This window comes from Archocentrus centrarchus, chromosome 21 (genome assembly GCF_007364275.1).
Source record: "Archocentrus centrarchus isolate MPI-CPG fArcCen1 chromosome 21, fArcCen1, whole genome shotgun sequence".
Lineage (NCBI taxonomy): Eukaryota > Metazoa > Chordata > Actinopteri > Cichliformes > Cichlidae > Archocentrus > Archocentrus centrarchus.
This window is the reverse complement of record NC_044366.1, coordinates 27,899,622-27,922,085: the sequence shown is the minus strand read 5'-3', so window position 1 is coordinate 27,922,085 and position 22,464 is coordinate 27,899,622. Positions and strand designations below refer to the sequence as shown.

Sequence of the window (22,464 nt, the reverse complement as noted above, 5' to 3'; positions counted from 1 at the left end):
CCTGAGTAAATACCCAGCTCTTAATTTCTTAGGGCCTTTCACTTGTTGACATAGTTTTAAAGCAAACAATATAAAGCAATGCCTCATAATAATCAGTAAAGATGGTTTTATGACCTGTAGGGTAACAGATTGAGAGGCTACACCAGGCAGGCATGGAACACACCAGGTTCAACATACAACACAAATCTAAAAGATGTCCCCACCTCACAACCCCTCCACCACCTAGGGGGTGGCCACTTTGACTCTAAACAGAGGCTTTTGGTTGGTGTTATCAGGCAGAAACAGGTCACAGATAACAGAATGAAGGGGCCTTTGTACAAGATGCAAGCTAGTACTGTGTGGAAATCAATAAAGGTGGAGTCCAGGGAAGAAAGAGAGTGAGAGAAGGAACGAAAGGCATGAAACCCGTCTAGAAACACTAGACTGACGTGACAGATCCTCCGACCTCTGAACTATGACGCGTGTGCGTGTACTCACGACCATTAAGCTAAGCTCAAATCTGAAGGTGGGAGAAAACTGAAAGACTCTTCAATTGTAAATGCAAAGAAAAAAAAATGCTCTTTTTGGTTTTCCCTCCAGATAAATGACACCTATTGTGGTATTTGTGAATAACTGCAGAAGCATGAAAATATTTCTGGGAAAGGGAAAGACAATGAGGGTGAACTGATGCAAACTGTAATTTGAGGCAATGGTGACTAGGCTGCAAAAATCCTACATTTGGTCTGGATATCCTGCAGATCCTGACTCACAAAGCTTGATTGGATATCGGTGCCAAGTCTGTTCTCTTCTATGTTTTTTCTGTTTACTACGCCATGGGTCAGCAACAGTATACAGGCACTCGCTGGAGAGCTAATAATGCATTGAAAGAAGCTAACATCAGTTTGGAGGCATTTTACATCAGCACATTTCATACTTTTTGTGATATTTTTTAACTTCATGCAAAGTCTAAAAGCTTTCACAACAACACTCTCTCTCTTGCTTGTTGTTCACTCTCACTCTTGTTACGTTCAGTTTAACGCTTGATGGGAATACAGTATTGTAACTCACTTATGGTAACATTATGAGTTTCTGTCAAGTCACTGTGCCTGACAGTCAAACTCAGCACAACCATAAACAACAGTATGCAGTAAAGACTCTCACACTAAGCTGAAATGGAAATAAACTGGATGACTGATTTAAATATGAACTGGTAATTGTATTCATCTTAGTTCCATTGTCATTTATTCTTTTATTAACAAATTAGTACCAATTCAGTACATTTTTATTGTTAGATGTATTTAATTGTCACATTTTATTTAACAAATTATGAAAGCAATGTTTAAGCTGAAACCAGTGTTGCCTTACACATTTTCACAGTCTCTTCCCTTAGATGAAGGAACTCAGTTTATTAATTATCAAATCGTGCTGGGGATCAGCAGATACCTAAACCAAGTTATCAGTATTGGAACTGAACAGCCTGAATCAGTGCATCATCAGTGCATCCCTAATGGTGCCATTATCACACTGGCATCTACCAATGGGACTTTGAATATTTTCGAGACTGGCTAATTTTATAAATTCCCAACTACAGGAGAGTTCAATGTCATTTATTTAAAAACCTCCACAAGGAAGAAGAAAAGGTAAAAAAGTCATTTGGTGCCTGCTCTATAACACAAAATGGATCTGCTGTTTAGTTTTGCTCATCCATTTTCCTAAAACTAAGCTTTTCCTGCAGCTTCTCCATCTGGCTTTTAGCTTTGGTCACATGGATGTTGAGTTTTCAGAGGTTGAGGCTCATTGGCAGTTACAGAACTATGACTGATAAAACACATAGGAAACATTAAGCAAGCTGAAGCTAAATCTAGACTACTAATAACATCTCATCACTTGCCAGTCCTCACATGTGGATGTTGTATTTTACGAGTTGGACCATAGAAAAATGGATTCTTGTGTCTATCAGTTTGTCAGTGTGACTGCAGCAGAGGACAGAGCAACAAACACAAAGGGATATCTGTTCATAACAAGACTTAATCAATCCAATAAACTGCAAAACACCTTCCCTCAAAGTCCTACAACAGCCTCTCCACACTGAAAAACAACCCCACAACCCCAGCTTCCAAATCACATTTAGCCTTCTTATTGCTCTTATCCATAGACACGTACAATTAGAAGAACTGAGGCTCACAGTCTAACACTAACACTGCAAAGAGAAACAACACAGTACAGGCCAACAGAAGCACACACAAGGGATTAAGGTGGATGTTTTTTAAGGCTGGACCAACAAGTCGAGTCTGACTGAAAATAATGTAAACTAATGAAGGGCTAATGTAGTTCAAACCTTCTGTGCACTGAGATGTTAAATTAGATATAATCATTAGTAAAAAAAAGCAAAAGAAACTACAGGAGAGCAGAAGAGGAAGAAGATAAGGAAGGAGAAGGAAAAAAGTAAAGATTAAATCTCTTGTCAATCAGGATGAGATATTTAAACGAAGCGCAAATCTCAAAACAAGCTGACATACTCTTATGGACTCTTTTTATTTTTAAATGTTAAAATTACACTTTGTTTTTTAATATGCTAAGTGGAATCCAACACAACCTGCTTACAGCATGCATGAAGATTGTCTGGGCTCTTCGGGGTCCATGTTGGATGTCAGTGAAAATAATAGTTGGTGATTTTGCCGAAACCTGACTTTCTAAGATATGTTGGTACACATCTACAAAATAAAAATGTGATTACAAGAAGACTTTAAGTCAATCCATGCCAGATTCCAGTACATGGCAGCTATTTAAAGCCATGTACATGTGCTACAGACATTTTGGTCAGTACCAAATGCTGCCAGAATGTGCTCATTTACAATACAAAGGCTCATTTCTTTTCTTACTCATTTTAGGAAATGTACCATCAACACTTGACACAGCAGACAGAGAGAGTTAATGCTCTCGACGAGCCATCTGTTTGCACTGTCTGCATGCCTGCATCCATCCACCCAACACCACAATAACACTGTAGCTGAGTGCATTATATAACAACCTTTACAGGAGCCAGCAGACACAAAACCAAAACAATAAAAGAGGGTAATTTGTTAATTAAGATGGGTTTTACAGACATGCATAAGTGGGCCGAACACAGCTGACGCTACAGTCTGGATTTACATGTGAAGTTTCAGGTATTTAGTTGGGCCTGAGAAACAAGTGGGGAGTTTAAATATAGTTTAATGCATCCAATATATCACAAAGTCTCCTCATAGGCATTACAATATTAATCAACACAAGAATTTGCATGGGCAGGCCGCCCACAGGTGTATTAATGTCAGCCTAATTGTATTTGGTTACTCATTTTAGCATTTTCTGAATCTAAAACAGCAACAATGGAGTTACTAGTGCCCTTATTTTGAAAGTTCAGCTGCTGCTAACCAGCTTGCCTGTGCCCTCCATCTGACTCACCTACCAGGTCGCTACTGTTGAGGTCCAGAGAGGATCTTATCCCACGAGAGGAAATATGCAAACTCCACCATCTTGGGCCAACTCCACACATACACAAGTATTTTTTTTTAAACTGGAAATTTATGCTTCCACTTTCCACGTGAAAAAAAAAGGGGATGTCAAAGCAACATGTGGCAATATAACCACAAGCAAATAGAAATGTTGGCCATTCAAGAGACTACAAACAATAGCAGAGTGCACAGTCTGACGTCAAAAAAAAAAGAGAGAGATAAAGGTGAAAACCTTTGATGCTGCAAGACAAAATCTGTTTTCTTTGTCCAAATGTAAACACACAAACCGAGTTGGAAGGAGTTTTTTAAAAGGTCTGTTTTCAGTGATCCAAAACGTTGTTTATGTGTGGATTAAAGTCCAAAACGCAGATAAACAAAGATAGCCCAACACCTGGAGTAAGGGCATGCTGTGGGCCCACAATGGATCCCACTGTGGGGCTCTGCTTAATGTGGGAAACCCACAGCCAGCCCACATGATTAGGTGACCCACAGCGTGGGGCCGAGATGTACAGAGCCCACAGTGGACTGCCCACAGTGGCCCCATGCAGGCCCCAAGCGGGCATGTTTGCTGGGTATTTGTCTCGACTTGGCAATTAAAATATTTGCAGAGAAGAATGTTGTAAATATTATTAAACAGGGTGCCCGGGTGGCTCAGCGGTGGAGCAGGCAACCATATGCATATGCTGCATTGCAGTGTGGGTGGCGCAGGCTCGAGTCCCAGTCTGCTGCTTATTTGCCCACATGTCTTCCCCACTTCCTGTCCATCTTCACCTGATAGAAAAGCCGCTGTGGCCAAAAAAAATATGTATATGTTATTTAATAACTTCCTTGACAAAAGCATTCATACACACAAAGAAGGAACCACTGACTTTGTGGCATTTAGCTTGATAAGCCCTAAACTTAATTCCCTTCCCTTTCCTCAGTGCCATCTCATGCTGAAGGATTACAGTCACCGTGGTGCCTTTCATAAACCTATCCCTCCTCATCTTCATCCCACAGAGACGCATGGCCACGGGTAGAGGAGGAGGAGGGATGATCAGGACCTAGCAACCTTCCTCTGCTGCCCCACCTCCTCCTCTTGAATCCATCCCTTATTGCCAAGCTTTTTTTCTGCTACTGCCTAATCCCATGATCTCGCTCCTCTCTTAGATGAAGTAAGGGTTTTAAATGGTGAGGCTCTTATCTTACTGTGTTCTTGCACCGCCGCAATCTTTGTCACAGCCTCTCACACAAGCTGTCTGCTGACTAAAGAAGCAAAAATCCAGGTATTAAAATTAAATAGAATAAATGGTGGCAGTGCACTAAGATTGGGTTAGGAAGGTACACAGGGTGTTAAAGTTTAAGATGATGACAATGTGGAAATCAAACTAAGGTTTTCAGGTTTGGGGTGCACCGATATAGCGACCAAGAAGGTGCCCCGATTGGCTGATATCAGCAAATATGAGGAAATTTACTGATGACATATCAATTTTGTGCAAGAGAAATGTTAAAAAACGTGATGAAGAGCTGAAATTCCTTTTATATTTCATACAATGAAGATCTCTTAATTGGTATATATAAATAAGACAATCAGAAAACAGTTCAGTTTCTGATTACCACAGTGCTGATATAATACTAGTGATTAAATAATCACTCATAATTATAATGATAATGATGGTAAGGGTGATTGAATGGTGGTAAGAGACACAGCTTCTATCTGAATACTGCAAACAGGATCTCATCCTTTATATTTTTTGCCATTTTATAGTTTTAATGAGCAGTGAAACTCTTTGCACAGAACATGCAAAAAAAAAAAAAAAAAAGAATAAAAAAATCTAGAAAAGCAGCAAGTTAAACTGCGATTACAGACACAACTCCAACAGAGTTAAAGGTGTCAATCTTGTTCTGGTGGCAATGGTGTAAAAATGACTGCAACAAATACCAGCAAATGTCATCCGTGTCAAAATGTCTTCAAATACAAAAGAAAACACAAAATCTTTCTGCTGATGGATGAAAGAAGCCTCAGAGATTCACCAGCAGCAGCAGCAGCAGCAGCACAGTCACTGCATCAGTCCACATAGTGCGAGCATCAAAGAACATGACCCAGATACTGTCTGAGGCACCAGGGCTTATTTTTAGCTTAACTTTAGCTAGCAGGCACGGTTGGCTACCGCTAAAAGACTCATTAACAACAGTAAGAGTGTCACCTTTGTGTCAGTTAAAAAAAAAAAATTGCTTCCAGTCAGGAAAGTCACCTAAGAGATTCGGTGTGTTGGAGCAACTTTTGTGAGACCTCTACACTGAAAGATTCAGGAGAAGCTCCATCAGCACCGGTAACAAAATGCTTTGGTGTGACTTCTTCATCAAATACGGTGACAAGAGTTGGGTTCCTGTTACCACTATCAGTGGCAGAGCTTCCACTTCTTCTCTCTGGAAAGGTCACAGTAGATAACAGCAGCTCTGACTGTAAAGAAAGTTCCCAGTAGAGACGTGGCAGCTTTGCTGCTCTTGGTGCTGTCGGCCGTGGCCGTGCTTCACTTCCTGTGCTGAGAAAGGTCGCAGCAGACAACACTAACATTCCAGTTTGAATAGCCGGAAGGTCGGTGAGCCAGCTTAGCATGAGCCGATTCCTTCTGACAGCTTTGTAGTTCCTTCACTTTGCAGAGCAGGGGCCCCGATTATAAATAGCTCCACGCGTATGAGTTAGAAAACAAGAGAAATTTAAGATGCTTCTGATGAGAGATTTTTTTTAAGTTCAAGCAGCTGATACACAATTATTTCTGTGAACATTTTAAGGTAGCACAGTGGTGTAGTGGTTAGCACTGCTGCTGGCCAGGACCTGTGTGTGTGTGTGTGTGTGTGTGTGTGTGTGTGTGTGTGTGTGTGTGTGTGTGTGTGTGTGTGTGTGTGTGTGTGTGTGTGTGTGTGTTCTCCCCAGGTTTGTTTGGGGTTTCTCCCACAGTCTAAAGACATGCAATTAGTGGGGTTAGATTAACTGGTGATTCTAGATTGCCCATAGGTGTGAATGGTTGTCTGGGATGGAAGACAAGAGCCTGCTGAAAAGACACATCAGTGGAGAAGTTGCATAGTCTTGGATTAATCATTGATGTTTAGAGTTTACTAATTGATTAAGTGAAAATCATTTGTCAAAGAAAACTGTCAGTCCATATTTTGGTTTCAGTCTGTCAAATGTGTGGATTTACTATTGATCAAGTACTCAGTATACTCATTAATCACAGTCCTATTTTAATACCACAGCTTGATACTAAAAGTGAAGTAACTGAAAAAGCCAGACCAACCACAGACAGAACACAGGAGCTAGGTATAGTGCTTTGAATGAAGTAATGCATTATTTTTCAATTAATTTCTTTAAAAATATTTAAAGAAATCCAATTGTTCTGTAGCTGTGAACATTACTAAATGCAATTGGGCAATATTTAGTACTCAAAAACAGGGCTGTGGAGCCGTCAGCAAGTGGTTTTTTCAGCTCCAAATGTAGACTTGTAGTAGGTTAAAGGAAACCTGAAACAGAGCCTGAGTACTTAGACACGAATTTATCTGACAGATCATCTATGCGTTCAGTGACGCGCTGTGGTGCATCTCCTCTGAGGAACTTAATGGTGCTCTTCCCAGCAGACGACAGGCCGCTGATGGAGAGCCACACCCAGCTTCACTTTGTCTGCAAAGTGAAAAACACGCATCTTTTGAAAGTCAGGATGAACACATGCAGAAGAAGTGAAACTGCTTCGAGTGGCTGTTTATTATCTGTTCCATCTACAAAGATTTTTTTCATTTTATTTCCAGCACCTCAAATGTGATGATTTTAATGTTTAATGTTGCAAGCAGTATCTTAAACTCTAGACAGACTTATTATTCAAAAACACAATAAATCAAAAATTACTGAGGTTTCCTGACAACAGCTGATAAAACTGCTGCAGCCTAACATTTAATCAAGCGTAAAGGTGTTATCACACCTACTCTTACTTTTTTCACTGGCTTCCTGTGAAGTGAGCAAACTTATAAACAACCAGCTGCACTCATACTGGTTCCTACTGGGGGATAAACCAACGTGATGCATTTGAATGTGTCTCATCTTCCCCCAGAATGTACCAAAGAGATGTAAGTTAAAATTGCAGAAGAAATGGGAGGACCTTGGTGTTGATGCTTCTATGTCTCAAACATAAACAGAACTACAGAGGGTCTTGTTTGCTGTATATAATATCTGACACTGGAGTTTCCCTGGTACAGAAATCCTCACCTGCCACTGAAATGGCAGGTTAGAGAACGATGATTACAAAACACTGCACCAGAGTAAAGCAGTGCATATTCCACCTCTGATAAGAGGGGAACCACCTGCCGTGCAATCTGGCTTTCACTTTATTCACATCTTATTTTAATTATTCAGTTAAAGTTCAAGCCGTTTTTTAACTTAAAGGTTGAGACAGGAGCATATCACCTTAGGTTTTCACTTATTTTCACGGGAAAATACACGCATTTACAGTGATTGGCCACATCAATAAAACCACTTGTCTAATATTGTGCAGGTCCTCTCCATGCCATTGAATCAGCTCTGACCCATGGAGGTGGTGGCGATTCATCCTGCGGTGTCTGACACCAGGCCCACGGGCACTGCATCCTTTGGGGTTGGGTTGCTGGGTGGAGCTTCCATGGATCAGGCCTGTCCCAGCTCCATTTGGACTGTGCATACCTCGTGCAGTTTTTGCAGTTATAATGTGAGGCACACTGAGGAGGGGGGGGGCTTGATTTGCTATTTGAATGCCGGGTCCAAAGGTTTCCCAACAGAACACTGCACGACAGCAAGATGAGTTACCCACTGTGCCTGTCAGGGACTTTAATCTTGTAGCCCATCGGTACTTTCAAATGAATATGAAGGGAGTAGAAATACTAATTTTTCATGTAATAACTCTATAGTTTGAGGCTTTCTGCAGTGGTGGAAATTATGTTAACTGATATTTTGTACTCCCTCTAGCCTGCTGATTATTAACTGAACCTGACCCACAGCATGGCCTTCACTCCATTTTGAATCTCATATGTATTCACTATCGTGCCATTTTTAAAAGCCGCTGATATATATCGCGTGGATACATGACAGAACAACAGGAACAGGGCTGTGGTTTTCTAATCTAGCCATCACAGCGCACCCATCAACTTCTCCTCACCACACTGATGACTTCCGCCGTTTCACTGCTTCCTCACAGATTTCCATTCCCTCTCTGCAAAGACGGGCAAGGTAACAAATCCCATCTTTGGGGATAAAACCAAAAGCAGCTGGTTTGTTTACTCGCCTCTGTCATTTTGCTACAACTTTACGGCAGCGTGTGTCAGTGAGCCTGAAACAATCAGTAAAGGAAGCTCAGTGAGATTCAAAGCTCAGCAAGTCATAAATGGGTTAAACCATTTCCTCAGAGAGAGGGGGATTCCCAGCCCCACATGCTGAGCGTGGCTTTACCCCAGAGATTTAAAAATTCCTCCAGCCCCTTTCTTCGGCTTTGATTGAATTTTTCCTTTACCTCCCACTGTTTAAATGGAAACAGAAACTCTGTTTATATTCTTTTCTGTTTCTTTTCATGTTGCTTGCAGATGTTTCAGCTTTTTATCTGAAAGAATTCCAGTGAAATGTATACATTAAGCTAAACTCGAAACCCCATTGTGTGGAGACCAGCTTGATGCCTGGGATGTTTAGACTAACATGTGCCTTGTACAACAACCTACAGTAATTGATGGACTGAGGACCTCATCTTTTTTTCTTTTTCCTCCAACAAACAAATTAAAACACTCTGGTAAGTCAAGGGTGAAATCTTCTCTCTCTTGTGTATTTCCTCTTCTCTATCTCTTCACCCCTCTACTCCCTCTCCTGTTTTTATTTCTCCGTCCCAACAGCTGTTGTCAGTGCGCACAGCTGCAACACTCCTTGCTCAGTCATGCTCTGCAGCTATTCGCCAGCCTGGGAAGCCCGACCAATCGGCAAGTGTGGAGGATGAAGTGCACATGTGCAGACCCAAACACACACACACATGCACATGCATACATTTTTGGGTCAGATGTTTGTGAGGTACACAGTGCAGACGGGGGGGGGGGGCTCAGCTTCACTCAAACCCTACATGGCACACATGATTATGATTCATTGAATCCTGAGGAACTAAACTCAAAATGTCAAGGTTAATTTGCGCTCCAGTGCATCAGAGCATTTCTGCAACCGCTTGTCCTCTTGCTCTAATGAAACGTTTACAGCCAAAACCCCCACCCCACCCCAGCCACCCCAAAGACACAATAAAAATTCAAAGCAAATCAAGATCTGATTCGGTCTTGTTTTTCCTCCAGCACCCCCCACAAAAAAACGAAAACAGCCAAACACACCCACCGTGTTTAATTACAAGGAGAAGTTTCATTGCACATACAGAGCAGGCATTCACAGAGGCTCGCCTCAGGGCCCGCCTCGCTGTCCACGATTAGAAAATCTGATTCAAAGCGATGCTCGTCTCAGCAGTGGAATCGCTAGGTGCTGCCGCTCACTTGTGTAATTCCCCAGAGGCAAAGATACAGCAGAGCTTCACACTCCTCTGTGGACACTGATCCCATAATGTAAACGTATAAAAGTACAGGAGGCCCTGTCTGTGCTGAGAGAGCCAACAGCAGCAGTTCAGGTGTCAGTGAACTCCTGCTGAGACTTATGCACATTTATTATGCTGAGTAACTGCAATCGTCATATAAGAGTCAACATGAAGATCCTGCCAAATGATTTTATAGCAGCAGAACAGATGAGTAGCAAAAATGATCCAAAGTGGCTTTTCATCTGTTCTTTACTGTCTGTTGTTTATTTTGTGGTGTAGTTACCGCTGATCCACACAGCTGAATTAAAATAGAAATAGTAATAATATATAAATATATCAGAATGCTGGATTTTTTTTTTTTTAATCACCAAATATCGGTATCGGTCTACATGCAATCTTGTGGACTAGTGACTAAGTGCAGTGTCCACATTAGCTGTCCCATATGGACTCTATCGAGGCTTTATGATGACATACCATTGATACCATGTGGAGCATGTATATATGTTAACCAGCTATTAATACACGACACAGCATCCATCCTTTTTTTTCTGCTTATCCACTTCAGGATCGTAGGAGAGCTTGGCGCCAAAGACAGTTTAAAAAAATGGACGTAGCTGTGTAACGTCACCCACTGGTTTCTGTTTTATAGGCTCAAGATGAGCGTTTCTACCATCACCATCTCAGTTGCAAAAAAAAAGAGAAAAGAAAACAGATGTGACCAAAAGGGCGTGTCTGACTGTGAAACCGCACTCTCATTGGCTAATGACTTTTAACTGACAACTAACTGAGTAGTTAGCCAATGAGCATGCGGTTTCATGCCACACGTTGACCAAGATTTATAAAACAGACTTAATTTTTACTCAGCATGACCCAGAATGAATGACTGAGCCCATAAATTCATCAGGAAAGCATTTAAAGAGGTCCAGTCAGAAAACAGTTTTCCATCCACTTCTACAGACCAGGAAGTCTTTTTTTGGAACCACAGCTATCGCCATCTGGGGGTCTTCAGGTAGAATGCAGGTTTAAGCCACGTCCAAACTGGCTTCATTTTTGCCACAATTCACTGTCTATGGCTGGAGCCCATCCCAGCTGTCACAGGGCGAGAAATACTTAGCATATCACTTAGTTTTTATAATTAGAATAAAATATTTAAATACTCGCATATTTATGAAACATGTCATAACCTGCATAATAGCAAAAATAAACATATTATGAGGCTAATTTGACCCTTTTAAAGTCATCTTTTAGAGCACTAAAACTTCAGATGAAGTGAAAGCAAACCCTAAAAATGAACTTTTCCTAGATATTACCCATTGGACACACAGGTGAGAAGATGATTGGACATTAAGCAGTCTCCAGTAGAAAATCTGTGTGATGTCCAGCTGCACAAATTTAAGAGCAGTTCATGTAATAGATGGGTTTATTCACAGCTAACAAGTGAAGCCATGTCTCCTGCACGCACTGGCGAGGCACCACATTCGCCTAAATCAGCGGCGTACTTGCAGCACTGAAACCACGCACTCCTCCTACTCCGTGCGACATGTGAAAAAGACCGACTTCAGAAAATGTCTGATGAACATCTGATGTGAAAACGGCTCTGCAAAACCTAAAGTCAGTGTTTTAATTAATCCTATAAAACCTATTGGAAAGAGCACGATAAATCAGCTCACATGTGCAGGACAAACCTCAGTCAAGGTGTTTGTTGTTCACTGAAATTCACTTGGAGCTTTTCCAAAAACGATTTGGGCTGGGTCAGTGCCATTGCTAGAATGCAGCAAAGAAGGAGGGGGGCAAAAAAGCACATGGATCTATTTCCCAGCTTCGGGAAAATAAGAGTGGATAGCAGATCGGAGTTACAATTTGTGGTACACAGTGTCAAATGATGCAAATGATTGCAGGTCACAGCCATGCAAGCATTACCTGCTTTCTGTTCCACATGCCATTAATGTGAAATCTTTTTTTTTTTAAACAAACCACAGCAACACTCAGAAATGCACACGCTTTATAATGCAAAGCAGAACAGCAGAATCCCTGGCAGATCCATCAGCTGTGACCCACTCCTCCTTTTTCCTCTGCTCTCATTTTCCCCAAAACAACAACAGGGTGATGTAGCTGCTCTGCTGCTCATCTCTGCTGGGCCGTGGAGGTGGAAATCTGGGCCGCAGGCGCACCAGGTCTCCATCAAATGCCTTTTCCGCTAAGTGTGATGGGATGAGCAGGCCTATCCCCCATTAATGCAGCACAGAGCCACTCCAGCAAAAAGCCTGCTGGGCAACGGTGTGCACAAATGCGCAATGAAACACCGCCCACCCAATGGCGCACAAGTCGGTCAGCGTGGTGAAGCCTGTCATGCACGGATTGGGTTGGCCCTGTCAGCGCAAGGCAAGGCAAGGCAACGCGTGCACCGTGCGGGGAATATTTTACTGGGGTGTGGATGAGAGGAGGAGGGAGTTCTTCGGGACCAAAATAGGCCTAACCGGGATGATGTTAGCATCGCTAAATAAAATAAAATAAATGGCTTTAAAGCAGAGAGAGGTCAAAACGCTATCAGAGAGATAATCCAGTCCAGACCGCAGCGGTCCCAAGTGAAGGAGGGGAGGGGTAATGCTATAATAAACGTGTTCCTGAGGCCGTGAGAGACAGAAAGATACATAAATGCATGTTTGTGCTCCAGTTTCCGCCGCCAGTTTGTTCTCAGAATGGGCTTAAACATTCACACACACACACACACACACGGAGAGAGATGGAGGCTCAGACCAACCTTGTAGACTTGTCCATATGTACCATTTCCGACTACTTCCACCAGCTCGAAAATCCCAGCAGGATCCTGAATTTTAAGGAAAAACACAAATGAGAGGAATGAGGATTAATTGATTTCCCTTAGCAATTACAAGCGGGTTCGTTTGATGTAGGAGCCGGCTGCGCCCGGTTCGCTGCTCATGCCAGCGGATATAGACAAAGAAAAGCTGCTGTAGGGGCTGTGTCAACTACAGCATTGCTTCACTATGTGCTTGTATTTTTTGTAAAAACGAAAAGGTAAACAGGAGCGTGAAAATGCCATTGTGAAACACACTCACCCTCAGGGATGCCAGGTCTATATCCACTAGACTTTTAGCCGGAGAGTCGTTCGCCATTTTTATAAGAAAAAAGGTGATAAATTAGCGGAATAACGGCGTGTTTTAATCTCCTTCAGGCGGACGGCGCGTGTCTCATCCTCGTGTGGTTTTATTTTTAATCCCGTCGCTACTATTTTCAACCCAAGGCGCGTTTTCCCCTCTTTGTACTCCCAGGCAGAAGCTCCGCCGCTGCTGCTACATACCGACCAAGTGCCGGACCGCTGCCTGCCTGCTGCGCTCTCGCTCTCCCTCTATTCTCCGCCCTCTCTCCCTTACAGTGTGCCCTTATGTCTCTCTGCCTCTCTCTCTCTCTCCTCATTCTCCGCCCCTTCTTTCTCCCAGACTCAAACAGGGACAGCGCAACATTTTCTGGGGCCCTGAAACAAATTTACCCCCCCCCCCCCCCCCCCCCCCCGAACATTTGATGCTCATAAACAGCCAAGAAATTGCATTCAGCAATTTGGAGCACCAAACACAACACAGCAGCTTTTCGGATTTATGCTCCTCTTGCCCACACCTTATTAAACGTTAGTGCAGGAGTTAGGAGCTTTGTGGAGCGTTCAGATTCCTGAGGGCCAGCCCACATCCCAGCTAGTGGAAGCTTTAGGACTCAAACGCAGAGAACACAGTAAAAGCAAGGCAGGAATAGGAACAGTGTAGGTAGGAGTAGTTTATTGTTGATACTCAAAATTGAAGATAGAATGGATACTAAAACGGATGATGACCATTACTGATATGCAGAAGTTGACTTGCACCTCTTGCGTAAAGTGCATAGATACAGGAAATACAGACACATCAAATATCACACAAACTGTGATTAGTCAGTTTAAACAGCTATTGCATCATCCTGATTGTTTATGTTACCTGGTGGCCACTTTGATGTCACATTAAGAAAGATGATTTCTAAATAAATGTACTATGGGCAGTGAAAGTAGAAGTAATGCATTAAATTGCAACTAGTGATTGATATACAGTATGTGAGAGCAGTAACTTTGTATAGGACCAGTCATGAATGCAGCTGTCTTTTGGTAACTCCATCCACTCCATTTCCCAACCGAGATGTCACTTTCCTCTGTGCTGACACAAGATCAAGGAGGCTGTGAGGTGATTATTCAGGGGAAGGAAGTGTGTTATGTGTGGGGTTATAACTGTATCATTATTTGAGCAATAACTGAATTCAAACCATGTGAGACGTTTATAGGGAAACTGGCTCTATGGCATTGACTAGATAATTTGTTACACTGAGCAAACTAAGTCCTCCTTTATCAACGCCTGTAATGAGTTAAAGTATATTCATAGCTGCCAGTGGTCCCTCATACAATCCAGAATCTAACTGGTCTGAACCAGTCTGAAAAGTAACGAGTAATTAGAGTCATTAGATGTATGACAAATCTAGTTAGTAGTTACATTGTAACTGATTTTTAATATGTAAATAAGCATCTATTAGGATGTCACGTTTGAATTTAGTAGTTTAGTGTGTTTATATAAAAAATTTTCCCCCTTTCTTTTTTCTCCCAGCTTTCATTTGTATCTCTCCCTCCATCTCTCAGCAGGGATGCAGGGCAATTAGAGCATGTGAAATGGAAACAGTGATAAATATTTCAGTACTGCTGTCGCTGCCATGCAGACGGGCTGCATTATTTCCTGCTGCCATCCCTCTTACAGTACCTGTCGGCAGCCATGTCTCAGTGGTTAGCTGCATACTGATAACACATCACATCATGATGATATCAGCATCCTCTTTTACAAGTCATGTTGTATAATTTGTCCTCCAGCATCCCTGAAGACTAATGCTGGATGTTATGTGGATACTGATGTCTGAAGCAAAGGTCTGTTCACTCCAGACTTAAAAATTGATTATTGCAACAATTAATATTGCCATGAAAACTGCAACAGAGAAAATATGTGGCAGCTGTCTGGTTGAAAATGCCTTGTTGATGTCAAAGGTCAAGTGAGAATGGTCAGACTTCATCGAGGAAAATAACAGTAGCTGCATGGTGTGCAGAAGAGCATCTCTGAACGCACAACACATCAAACCATGAAACAGATGGGCTGCAGCAGCAGAAGACCACACCAGTGGGAAACTCCTGTCAGCTAAGAACAGGAAACTGGACAACAGTTGGACAACAATTGGACAACACAAGATTGGAAAAATGTTGCCTGGTCTGATGAGTCTCAGTTTTTGCTGCGACATTCAGATGGTAGGGTCAAAATTTGATGCAAGCAAAATGAAAGCATGGATTCATCCTCTCTTGTATCAACAGTACAAGTCGCTGGTAGTGTAATGTCTCGGGGAGATTTTCTTGGCACACTTTGGGCCCCTTAGCACCAAATGAGCATCATTCAAATGCTACAGCCTACCTGGGCATTGTCGCTGGCTGCATTCACCCCTTTGTGACCACTATGTACCATCTTCTGATGGCCGCTTCCAGCAGTACAAAGCCACAAAGCTCAAATCATCCCAAACAGTTTTTCATGAACACAACAATAAGTTCACTGTACTCAAATGCTCTCCACAGTCACCTGATCTAATCCAGCAGAGCACCTCTGGGATGCAGGGGTGGGACAGGAGATTCACATCATGGATGAGCAGCCAGTAAACCTGCAGCACCTGTGTGATGGTGTCATGTCAACATAGAGCAAAATCTCTGAGGAATGTTTCCAGCAGCTTGTTGAATCTATGCCTCAAAGAAATTAGGCCATTCTGAAGGCAAAGGAGGGCCAAATAGGTACTAGCAAGGTGTACCTAAAAAAAAGTGACCAGTGAGTGTATAGGACCTCTTGGCATGGAGGCTCCTTACTTGGTGATTCATGGACTTTTCCAGCACCTTCTTAGGTAAATACCTTTACGTTTAAGTGAAATATTTTGATGGTCTTGTGGTTGAATTCTGTGAAATCTGAATTTGCCACAGACATTAAAGACACGTAGTGACCCTGTAATCTGTCCTCAAGCTCTGCCATCAGGTAGAAATTATAAATTTGCTCAGTGTTCAAGTTTAACATTTAATGCTTGCAAAATGACACTAATAGGTTAAAATGTAATGATGAAATATGGTAGCCACTGTGCCCGCTAAACACTGGCATGATAGGATACTGATAGCATGTAGTTCAAAGCACTGTTGTGCCTGAATATAAACTTAATGAACCACTAACAGAGTCCCGGATTGGATTCTTTTTTTTGATAAATTGCAATGATCTATTTGCTTCTCTTCTCATTCGCCACCAACAGGCACTTCAATATTTGTAAAGCAGGATTCTTCTCCTGCAGCTTCAGCATCTGTTTAATTCGTCCTCAGTCTGTTTTCTGCTGTATATTCACTGCTTTTTTTTTTCTTTCCGTTTCTACATCCATGCATGCCCCTTCGGTACAGTTTTACAGTTCCCTGGTAATGATGTCCCTCATCCAGATGTTAAAGCTTATTCGTTTGCCTCGCTCGCTTTAATTTGGCAATCCATGTTCACCTAAAAATGAACATCTGTTGGCCCACATAGAACAAAACCACAGGACTTACATAGACAAACCTTCAGTATATGGTTATTATCTTTATGAAAAGGGGCCCTTTAAATACAAACCCCTAACTTTGATGGCAGCGTCATAAGAAAATGAAGTTCACAGATTTTGTAACAATTACATTTGGAAAAAAAAAAAAAAGGACAACATAGGAAGGGGCATAATGCAATAGCAAGGGTGCTGAACAAAGTATGAAAACATCAGAGGGCAAAAATTGGGTCATATGACCTGATTGTAAAAACTGCTGTTTCACATCCTGTTTGGGATAAAAATAATTTTGCACTATGCCCTAAAACTTATGCTCTTTGGTCTGCCTGCTTGAGTGAGTCTTTCCTTTGAAGGTGATGGAGGGGGATGACCCAGAGACATCAAAGTATCACCCACTGGGTGTGCCCTGCTTTCATGTGTTATGTATAGAAGGGATATTTTGGAAATTCCAGGCTGGACACATAAATTAGGCCTGCTTAGTTTATTCTAAACCTGGAAAATACACTCAGACTCTTTGTACGCCTGCCCAGAGTGACTCAGGAAGTGCACCGTTCAATCCTCGGTTGTTTGCAGGTATTTTCTTTTCTGTTTTCCCTCGCAGGGTTTCATAATGCATGTTCATCTCAGCTGCTTCTTCACTGAGGAGCTTGTCAGATTGGATCAAAGGTGCATATGTGGGTTTTTTTTTTTAGCACGCTCAAGGTAATTTTCCATGTATCAAGTTACTCATCTGGATCATCTGATTCTCGTCTTGCTGCACAAAATTGTGACGAAATGAAAACAGGGCTGTGGAGGGGAAGTCTGAAGGAGAAATTTCTAACAATGCCTGCGAGCGGGCAGAACCTGAAATTACAAACAAACAGTTTAATTCCTATGACAAACGCACCCACTGCCACTCATCCACACCTTGGAGGTGGAGGAAGCAGCTTTTGTCACTAGGCATTCATATTTGTATTCCTAATGCCATCAGATGGTACTCACACACAGTGACTCAACAACCACAGCTGTTAATCAGGTCATACAGGGAACAAGTAGCTGAATTAGAGAGAAAGCTGTGATGTAAATATTTTCTAAATGTGTGTGTGTGTGTGTGTGTGTGTATGTGTATTCAAGTTTTTAAAACATCTGTTTTATCCCCACAAAAATGAGGAACTGTTCAGAACGTAAGGACAGTTAAGCAAATCTGTATAAAGCGCTGGCCACGATTTATAAAATAACATTTACAGAAAACTATGATTCTTTATTTTCTTTTTTAAAAACTTGCTTGTTACACCTTATGTATATAACAGTACATACACTTACACACAAATTTGAGGGAAATGACTCAATTTGCCTCTCTGCCTGTTTCCTCTTTCTGTTCTGATTCATCATATTTGTTCTGTGTGTGTGTCTGTGTTTGGTTAGGCTGTGTGTTTGGATGGGTCAAACACTGTGCAAACACTCTGTGTTTGATCTGCAACAGCTTCCTCCTTTATCCTCTATGCTGTTGAAGCTGTTTGTGTGAGCTGCTGCGTGTCAGTTTGTTGATGTGGTTTGCTGATGAAGATTTGCCATTTACGGTAATAGTAAAAGCAGGATAAAGATTGACTAGTTCTACTTCAGCCTCAGCCTCGCCCCCCCCACCCGGAGCAGGACACGTACCTGCTGGCATTACCAGTACAGCTTCCCACCACTGAAGGTGCGTTAGTGTATGCATGAAAAGGAGGGTGGAGCTCGCACACATGGATGAAACCAACAGAATCGGGCAGGAAGAAAAACACTGCCATGGTTGAACCTTTGTGTTCTTTGGACCTAGAAAACACGAGATAATAATAACAATTCTGACAAAAATCAGTTTGCTAAATTTTTTTTTGTTTTTTTTTTTTGACAGAAAGCAGGAGGCACACCCAATCTCCTCCTACTTACTTCACTTTTCCTTCAGAGGAATTGTATGTGTTCATGAAATGGCATGCCATCCTCTTTATGGTTCTTATGTGCACCGTTCTCCATTTGTCCTGAACTCAACAATCAGTGCTGGGAAATCCAATTTTTCTAACATTCCCTAAAATCTGCCTTGGCATACCAAAGTTTGTGTGCATAATACAGCTATTTGTGTGGTTGTAGACAATGCTGTTTAATGTTGACAAGCTCCCCTTTATGTAACATCAAAGACTTGTCAGAACATGATGGATGTTCTACATGAATGTGATGCTGGTGTTACTATATTCACTGTCTCCTCTCAGCTGGAGGCCTGTATGAACTCGATGCCCCCATGAGTCAGCTCACCTGCTATCTTCCAGCAAACACTGCCACCTTGTGGCGTCCAGATACTACAGCCGATCAGGGGAAATTGATGCATTAAAAAAAACAAAAAACATCCACAATTCATTTTGCCCAGTAACAGTCACACTGTACAGACTATATAAAACGCCAGAGCGGAGCCTAAGAGGAGAACGAAACAGGAAGATGCTTGTTGTTTGGACTGAGTGAACCAAATCTGCAGTCTCATTGAGGGAGGAGGATGTCAGCGCCACATCAGTTCAGCATTTTCCTTCTCTCCTTGGTAGTAATGGAGTAATCCACATCAAGCCAGAAGAGCTCACTGGATTTCTTAGCCCTCACTCCCTGTTAAGACTAAAAAGAGGGAACCTAATGGATAAAATACACTCATGATAAAAAAAAGTACACCCTTTGTCAAGTCTAAGGCTTTAAATATCAGGACATAATAAAAATTACCTTGCCCTTAACAGGTTTTAAAATTAGGTAAACCTCAGGCGAACAAGAACATATGACATGTTACACCATGTCATAAGAGAAACTGAGCCAGAATGCAGAAGTAGTGTATGAGAAACACCCCAGGAGATAATAGGTTGTAGAAGCGCCTTTAGCAGCAATAACTTGAAGTAACTGTTTTCTGTAGGACTTTAGCAGTCTGTCACATTATTGTGGAGGGATTTTGGCCCACTCTTCTTTACAATGTTGCCTCAGTTTATTGAAGTTTGCAGGAATTTGTTTATGCACAACTCTCTGAAGGTCCCGCCACAGGATTTCTCGACTCTGGGCCATTGCTGCACATTGATCCTTTTCTTTTTCAGCCATTCTGCTGCAGATTTGCTGCTGCGCTTGGGATCACTTTCCTGCTGCATGAGCAAGTTTTGGTTAGGCTTTTAGCTGCTTGAGCTGTTTACTTTGGCATACAGAGGAGTTCATGGTCATGACTGCGAGGTGCCCAGGTCCCGTGGCTGCAAAACAAGCCCAAATCATCACTCCTCCACCACCGTGCTGACAGTTGGTATGCTGTGTTTGTTTTTCACCAAACACGGTGCTGTGCTTTGTGACCAATCATCTCCACTTTGGTCTCATCCACCCAAAGGACATTGTTCCAGAAGTCTTGTGGTTTGTTCAGATACAAGTTTGCAAACCTAAGCCGTGCTGTCATGTTGGTTTTAGAGAGAAGAGGCTTTCTGCTGGCAACCCTTCCAAACAAGCCATACATGTTCAGCCTTTTTCTAATTTTACTCTCATGAACTTTAACATCTACCATGCTAACTGAGGCCTGCAGTCTCAGATGTAGCTCTTGGGTTTTTAAAAGTTTCTGAGCGTTGGACAGTCTGACCTTCAGGAGTTTTTGCTGGGACGTCTACTCCTGGGAAGACTGCCGAACACCTTGAACGTTTTCCATTCTTTCATGAATAATCTTTCTTCATGAATGGTGGCCTTCAAATTGTTTTGAAATGGCCTTGTAACCCTTCCCTGACTGATGAGCAGGCACTATTGCTGCTCCTAAAATAATTGCTAATGTCTTTCTATCGTGATATTATTCCTGTGAAGCAGTATGAGTGTACTTTAAATAATGACAGAGTAATATGTCATGTGTTATTGTTCAGCTTAGGTTTTGTTTACCAGATGATTTTTATATCTAGATATGTAAAACCATAGAACTGAAAGAAATGTGCGGCCACAGCTCAAATCACATCACAGTTGGATGAAGTCACCTTCATCAGTACGCTTATCTGCCTTCGCTTTACAAAACATGCTGAAACAAACAGCTCCGAAACAGGTGGACACCAGTGAATGTGCTTTCCTTTATTTGCAATAAAAAACAGGTATAAGAGCTCCCTTTACAAATATGCCAGGGAAATGCAGCACATTGTGAACACTGCTCCCATGCAGACAGCAAGTGACTGCAGTGGAGTCAAACATTTAAAAAGGAAACAGGAGCACGGAGAGAAAATGCATTTATATGCACACTGACAATGCAATTATAACCATAGCCTAATCTGCTTAAAAGGTATGCATAAAGAGATACAGGATGCTCTTCATCATTGAAAACTACTGAATTCCACTCTACGGATAAATATACAGAATCTCCTTTCAGACATTTGAGTGGAATTTTTTTCCTTCTTTACATTCAGTTTCTCACCAAGATAATCCTCCTGTGCAAAACTATGCTCGGAATATTTTAAAACCTCCATTGCTCTTTTTTTGGCATGCCTAACATGTTATTGCCAACTGATCACTGAGAGCATGATATTGTGGGTGGAAACCTGTATTAGCTCAGCGGATACAGAGAAATCTAAGGCCAACTCACTGAAGGAAGGGAAAAAAAAAAGGGTCAACAGCACTACTTCAAATTTGGCTTACAGGATCATTATTGTGCACTGATTTTAAGATTTTCAAATCAACAGCTGGTGATGCCAACAGGCCCAGATTTGTAGCTGAAAAAAATCCAAATAAAAAACACAATAAAATATATTGGGGTGGGGGTGGGTGGGCGGGTTGCCAGGCATCAAAGGTACACAAAAGTGCTTGGGTGACAAAAATGTAATATACATTTTTAGACTTCAGGTGCATTACAGTGTGCATGTAAATGTACAGAGAGAGGTTGAAACGTTCCTTAAATAAAACATTAAAAAGGCCTCAGAGTTACATTGATACACATAAAAATCACCCAAATTAAGATTTTAACATATACATACAGCTAAGGGTGTAGCAGAGAGAGAAAACAAAAAATACACAATCAAAACTACATCTGTATTTGAAGTCCCAAAGATATGCTACATTTAGGACATTTGCAAAAAAATCCAGACCTGCAATATTAGGATGCATTCTAATCTGCTCTTTCCTAAACACAAAGATGACGTGAGCGATAGCAGTTGAGTGACGGAGGCTGAATCTCTTCTCAGAGCCAGTGGAGCAGATGTACAGTTGCACTTGTTCTTACACACTGTAGTCTGTGGTTTTTTTTTAGTGTTAGCATGAGCGAAATCACAATCAACACAATGGCTGTCACGGCATTCATTCCATCCTTTCACACAATCGAAGGTACTGATGCACAAGAGTTTCAGCTCAGGAAGATTTAAAGTGAGGCGTCAGCTGCTTTTGCACTTACAGGACCTTTTTTTTTTAAAACCAAGTAGGCTGGGCGGACTGACAAAAACCCTGATATTAGTCTTTTGGGGGCAGAATCACCATCCAGAGTAAGTGATCACATGACTAGCTGTGCATCGTGCACTGTCACTTCAGCTCCAAACTAAATGGCCAACTTGTAAATGCATCCTATTTTCAATCTGATTTTATTCTGAAAGCTGCGACAGGAATTTGTTTGGATGTCTGCCTCTCCTGCTTTTGACGCTTTTCTAGCTGTTCCTCGTCCACCATGCTGCCTTCTTTAGAAAAGAAACGACACCTCTTACGATAAATACTGTTTTCTATGAGAATTGTCCGAATTATGTCATAAACAAGCTTGACAAAAATCTGTAAAATTCCTTTGAAAAAAAGATACTGTGTCCATCAGCACCTGATTCTGTATGTGTAGTCTTGAGGGAGGAAAACAGAAAAAATAT

General features: G+C 41.8%; 1 protein-coding gene across 5 annotated transcripts in view; it reads right to left on the bottom strand.

The window, feature by feature from the left end:
• LOC115800236 (mitogen-activated protein kinase kinase kinase kinase 4) overlaps nt 1-13,379 on the bottom strand; it is a 102,176-nt gene extending 88,797 nt beyond the window's left edge. For all 5 annotated transcript variants that reach the window (XM_030757482.1, XM_030757483.1, XM_030757480.1 and 2 more), the window contains exons 1-2: nt 13,102-13,379; nt 12,786-12,851 (exon numbers count right to left, since the gene is read on the bottom strand). In XM_030757482.1, coding sequence (XP_030613342.1) covers nt 12,786-12,851; nt 13,102-13,158 — 123 coding nt within the window. In that variant the 5' untranslated portion in view covers nt 13,159-13,379. The remainder of the gene's footprint in view (nt 1-12,785; nt 12,852-13,101) is intronic.
• Between the last annotated feature and the right edge of the window lie 9,085 nt (nt 13,380-22,464).